The sequence below is a fragment of the Populus alba genome, chromosome 10, assembly GCF_005239225.2.
Source record: "Populus alba chromosome 10, ASM523922v2, whole genome shotgun sequence".
Lineage (NCBI taxonomy): Eukaryota > Viridiplantae > Streptophyta > Magnoliopsida > Malpighiales > Salicaceae > Populus > Populus alba.
This window is the reverse complement of record NC_133293.1, coordinates 20,374,505-20,380,363: the sequence shown is the minus strand read 5'-3', so window position 1 is coordinate 20,380,363 and position 5,859 is coordinate 20,374,505. Positions and strand designations below refer to the sequence as shown.

The 5,859-nt window shown below is 33.2% G+C and overlaps 1 protein-coding gene across 2 annotated transcripts; it reads left to right on the top strand.

The window, feature by feature from the left end:
- The first annotated feature begins 2,146 nt into the window (after positions 1–2,146).
- On the top strand, positions 2,147–5,595 carry LOC118060021 (ras-related protein RABF1). 2 transcript variants are annotated; one of them, XM_073411606.1, is made up of 7 exons: positions 2,147–2,313; positions 2,727–2,806; positions 3,393–3,478; positions 4,037–4,120; positions 4,309–4,403; positions 4,606–4,711; positions 5,229–5,595. In XM_073411606.1, exons 3-7 carry the CDS (start codon positions 3,434–3,436, stop codon positions 5,343–5,345), a joined length of 447 nt encoding a protein of 148 aa, XP_073267707.1. In that variant the 5' UTR covers positions 2,147–2,313; positions 2,727–2,806; positions 3,393–3,433; the 3' UTR covers positions 5,346–5,595. The 2 variants fall into 2 exon arrangements, with proteins under 2 accessions (XP_073267707.1, XP_034928995.1); XM_035073104.2 differs by lacking the exon at positions 3,393–3,478.
- The last annotated feature ends 264 nt before the right edge of the window (positions 5,596–5,859 follow it).

Here is a 5,859-nt window from a genome sequence, read left to right as displayed (position 1 = left end):
AGGGTGAATTTTCAAGCTCTTTCAGCAGGGAATACATGAATCATATCTTTAATGATTCAAAACTAACGAATCACTCGATATTTCTCGAAAGAGAAGGAGACTAATATTAACTTAGTTATTAGCCCTACAATGTCATCACCTTTTTTTAATTAAATAATAATTAATAACCATGTTTTATTAGTTTTTTTCTTTGTTAGTTTTTTCACTTTGACGTTAATCATCCTCAAATCTATCTAATTAAACAAGTATCACCATAAACACATACTTAATTATCATCGAGTGAAGCATATCATGAATAAATATATATATTGATAATTTCATTTTTTTTTTATAATTATTTTACCTAATAATAAAATATAAAATATTATTAACTCGAATAAAGAAAACTTAAACCAGGATATATATTTGTACTATATATAATATAATACAATATATACATACCCCAATATTAGCAATAGTATACGTATACACATGTATATTACTATTTTATTTATATTAAATAATAAATAGTACCACAATAACACATATTCATCTATGTATTGAAACCTAATAAAAATACAATAGAAATACTTAAAGCCATTAAACAATAGATAGGATATCAACATATTAAAAACCCAACTTATGAATATTTATTGTCATCAAACCAATCAATGGAGAGCATGGCTTGCTTTAGGCCATCAGGAGTTAGGTATGCCAAGCAGACCTGGGCCTGCTTGGAACTGGTTACTGGTGGGAAACCTTAGGCTATATTATATAGCAGCATGGATCCGGTCTAGGATTTGACTAGTTTAATGTTTTGTAAAATAGTCGCGTCCCTCGCATGACAACTAGGTGGTCACAGCTGTGGGAGGCTAAAATTTTTGTACGTTCATACATGCCACAATTGGTTTCAGTCACCGACGGATAAAAAAGAAGAAACGAGGCAGAAGAAGCTTAAGAGGCACTTGAGGTCTTGGTATAGTGGAGAAAGGTGTTTATTTTTTTTTTTTACACTTAACTTTAAATTTTATTGTGCATGTCTGTCATCTCCATGATATTTTACATGTTTACTGGATTTGTAAGATGTTCAGTGGATCATATGATTAGTCGTGATGCACACAAACTATTTCGAACAACCACATTAAAAAAAAAAAAAAAAAAGCCAAGAGTTTTCTCCTAAAGTGCCATCAAAGAAATTGAAAACAGTGACCTCAATCACGTTGATCAAATGACAAGGCACGCAGTCCGGCAAAGGAAGTGCTTACAAATGTACTGAAAACTAAATCCCGTCGCATGTGCATATGATTGTTGCAATTATGGGCATATCAGGTACTACTAGTACTATATGATTAACTTATTTAACGCTCATAAAATATAAAATGTGATATTTTAGTTAGATCATATTAATTTAACAATTGAGGTGCTTAATTTAACAATTTGTGTCCAAGATCATATTAATTGTTCTTTCAAATATATTTGACAATAATATTAAAAGTAAAATAAATTTTATTATTTTTTTGTATATCATAAAAAATAATTACTCAGTTTGGTATTTTTATTACCAATTGTTTCACCCTTTTCTTCATTGTATAATATGGTATAGTCTATTATTATAAGATCTAAAAAACTAAAGATCCGGTGAAAATGTAACTAAACATGCACGTTACTGAACATATTCTTGAACAAAATATAAATATATTTGATATTACAGTAGCTTTAACTGTTACAATTTTTTAAATCTTAGTTATGATTTAAAAAAAATAGATTTAAAAAATAGATTTGGTTAAAATTACTTTAAGATAAATTTTTACATATAAAATAAATGAAAAACAAGTTTTTATAATTAATAATGATATTATTTGAACTTTTATAAAATCAAAATTTGAAATATATTATATAAAAAATTTAATATAAAAAATTAAAACTATTTAACCAATCAAATAATTTTTTTTCCATGATTGAAAAAAACAACCCCCAATAACTGTCGCAATATCAAACCATCACTGAAACCATGGCCGTGTCTTAGGCACCGCATTTACATTGTACACCCGAATTATTGTATTCGCATTAAATTTCCTTTTCTTTCCAGGTAAAGTGTTTAATACCAATCACTAGATAGAAACGTTAAACACGTGGCTCCATACGCCAACAATACAAGCAAATAATACAACATAATAAATGGAAGAGCAACAGCGCAATTGGCTAAAACAGAGGACAAGAAGAAAAAGAAAATCGATCTTGATAAACCCTAATTACACTCTCTATACGTACAGTGTTAATTACATTAACAGTATTTCAACAAGAAGGTCATGGGTTGCTCTTCTTCTCTTCCAGGTAATCCCTAGTTTGTCTTTCAATTTCTTTGAAAGCCGTAATTTTTAACTTTCTTGAATTATGATTTTATTTTGGCACTGTTGTGAATTAAGTGGATCAAAATGCGATTTTGATGCTAATGTTGTTGGTTGACTGCTTTTGTTTAGTTAGTTTAATGAGGTGGAAGCGAATTGTGAGACTAGTGTGTGATCGGGGAAATGAATTTTTGGTAATTAGGGTTTGAGAAGTGTTGCTTGTTGATAAAATGATTTGATTTAGCGACCTTTTTGAGGATTTTTTCTAAAGCTGCTTTAAAGGTTGGAATTTTGGTTTTCTAGCTGTGGTGGCTGGTTGTTTGTGGAGTGGTTCTATTAATTGATTTAATTCGATAATTTTGCCTATTTGGGTTTTTCTCTTGGGGAAAATGTTTGCAGATAGGAGTACTGGCAGGTTGGGTGGACTTAACAATTCAGATAGCAGTGGAGTGGCTGATGCCAAAAACCTACGCGTAAAGGTAAGTTTATGGACCTTGCACTATAGACTGTCTTTTATTTTTATTTTTTATGTGTGAGATTTGATTGGACACTGAGAAAACTTATGTGGGTAAGGAAGCAAGTGTTGAAACGGGATCAGGTTAGCAGTTGATACTGTTTGGATTTTTCATATTTTATGGGGGCTTAGTTGATCTGCATTTCTCTAATGCCATGCTGTTTTGAGATTTTTTGGCAGCAATGCTGTAGATGAAAATGTCCATATTTTTTTTTCGTAGTGAGGTATTGTGTTTGAGTGTTTGAAGCTGTGATTAATTGGCCTTCTGATGCAAAAAGGTAAATAGTGTTGCTGCTGCTTTAGCATGTTGAGCGTTCTTTTTTTTTTTTTTGTTTGGTCAGGGCCGGGGAAGTTGATGGTGGTTTCTAGGACCACTTTGTTTTATATTTTGGTGTGGTGTAGTGTTATGTGCTCTGTTCGAATTCTTGAAATAAGTTTTGTACTTTTAGGAGAGTTTTTCCTTGCCTTCATGTAGACAATCACAAACAAGCAATTACAGGAGGAATACTCTTTCAATTTAAACAATGATTTTTAAGCTGTTTTATGTGCAGATTTGGTTCCTGGACTGTTTCACACTCAATTATCTGATTTTATGTCAAAGTTTGCATGTTATCTTCTTTTTCCAGAAGCTATCCAGGTTATTCTAGCGGTTATTTTTGCTATTATCTGCTGGTGCCAACATGCATCTTATTAGACAATGGCACCACTTTGCTTGTTTTGAGGTTGTTGAAGGATGAAATAGGATATTTTAACTTTCAGATTCCTCAAAGTTCTCAATTTGAATCCTTGAATTTATTCTGTTAACTTCTGTGTTCATATATTGACTAGCAGTTGTACAGTTTGCTGATGAGATTATAGACTGCAGTTTGCTTTAAATTTAAGTCTGTCTTTAGGTGCATGTCAAATCTGATTCAGAAAGATTTTTAAAAGGTCAAATAATGTCTGCATGTCATGCATAATGCATCTATAAATTTTATATGAACTTATCGTGTACCATCAAAATACTCCACATGATTCAATACACAATGGATGGGCATTTGAGTCAACTCTTTGTTTGATTTTGTGTATAAAATCAAATACAAATTTCTTATGTTTGTTTGAAACAACAACAATAAAGCATATTGGAGTTGCTGCTTTCTTGCTCGCATTTTTCAGAGTGAATGCAGCTGACCTTTCATTCCAATGTTGTGAACAGCTGGTTTTATTAGGTGATTCTGGTGTTGGTAAAAGCTGTATTGTTCTTCGCTTTGTTCGTGGCCAGTTTGATCCAACATCCAAGGTAAGGAATCTATCATTCCTTGCCATTAACATGCATTCACCATGTTTGTTATTTAAGCCTCTCCTCCACCTCCACCTCCACCTCCCTCCACCTCTCTCTCTCCCACATCCACATCCGCACCCACTGGCCCTAGAAGGCTGGAACTACTCTTGATACATCTATTTAGATTTGTTACTTTGGATTTTCAGGTAACTATTGGAGCTTCATTTTTGTCACAAACAATAGCTTTACAGGATTCTACAACAATTAAGTTTGATATATGGGATACTGCTGGACAAGAAAGGTACCCTTGGCAAAGTGTATATTGTGTTGGTCACACACACATGCAGATACAAGCAAACAAGTTCATATTGAAAATTTACTGGAAAAGTTAATCTGATAGTATATTTTTCTTCTGGCATGTTCCTCCTTCCCCATCACCTTTTCCTTCATAAACACCAAAGCTCTTATTGATTATTGATTATTGATTTTTGTTTCATATTCAGGTATGCCGCACTAGCACCGCTATATTACAGAGGTGCTGCAGTTGCAGTTATTGTGTATGATATAACAAGCCCAGAGACATTCAACAAAGCACAGTATTGGGTTAAGGTAGTCTGCTGGAATCACAATTGCATCTTCTCTCTCCCTGTCACACATGCAGACACATGTTTATGTGGGTGATGAATTTGCCCTCACATTTTGATGTGAAAAGAATTTGGCTTATTGCTATATTGTTCTTAAACACTTTAATAAGTAAGGTTTATGCTAACTAAGTTTTCACAGAAAATTGAGAAAGTATTAACAGTTTTGATTCAGCATAGCACAGTTTCTATAAACTTAAGGCCGCTAAAATCTGTTAGATGATTATGAGTGTTTTAATATCGTAGCTGATGCAACCGAAGCTGTTTTCACTATTCATTTAGCATTGTGACGGCTCTGTATTTAAAAATCTCTTTTCTATCTTCTATCAGAATATAAATACCTCTCTCTCTCTTTCTCTGAATTTAGCCAGAGATGTTTCATAGACTTGTTAAGTACATTTAAAGCTTTACCATTTGCTCAATGATTTATCCTCTCAGCTCATATGAAAGTTTATTTTCTTGGCTTATATCCTATTGTGTAACAGGAGCTACAAAAACATGGGAGCCCTGATATAGTCATGGCTTTAGTAGGTAACAAGGCTGATCTTCATGAGAAGCGAGAAGTACCTGCTCAAGCAAGTATAGTTATTTATTGGGAATAGATCATTCCTTATTGCTGAATATATTTTAATGTGTTTTGCTGCCTCAAATACAACTTTGTGTATATCTTGGTAGTTGCTCTATTCTGTGATTTGACTGTCACTCAAGTTGAAAATCTACATCCCCGGTTACTATCATGAATAACACATACAGCGTGCTGACTTACAGTCCACAAGTTTATGGTGGACAACTATGTGAAAGGACTGCATAACATTGTTGCCGAGTGTTTCAAATGGTATAGTTTTCGGGTAACCCTACCTGCCTCGAGTATAAAAAATCATTTGAAAATACTACTAGTATATCAGGACAGCACCGGAGATTAAAGTAGCGTCCTGTGGATGCATTGCTTCTAGGAATGTGAGTTCGCACAATTCTGAATGCTAAAATTTGAGTTTTGTGACAAACTGAGACTTTCGAAATTGATTCTCAAACTGATGGCCAGTAGCTCAGTAGAAGCGCTTGTACTTTTCAGCCTCTTTAACACCATAAACCATGTTGGAAGGATCATCAGGGTTG

What these genes read in the sequence shown, in the direction of transcription:
- LOC118060021 (XM_035073104.2), top strand. Translation starts at nt 2,289, where the DNA reads ATGGGTTGCTCTTCTTCTCTTCCAG. An exon ending in TTGCTCTTCTTCTCTTCCAG is followed by an intron (nt 2,314 to 2,726) that starts GTAATCCCTAGT and finishes AAATGTTTGCAG; the next exon opens with ATAGGAGTACTGGCAGGTTG. An exon ending in AGTTTGATCCAACATCCAAG is followed by an intron (nt 4,121 to 4,308) that starts GTAAGGAATCTA and finishes TTGGATTTTCAG; the next exon opens with GTAACTATTGGAGCTTCATT.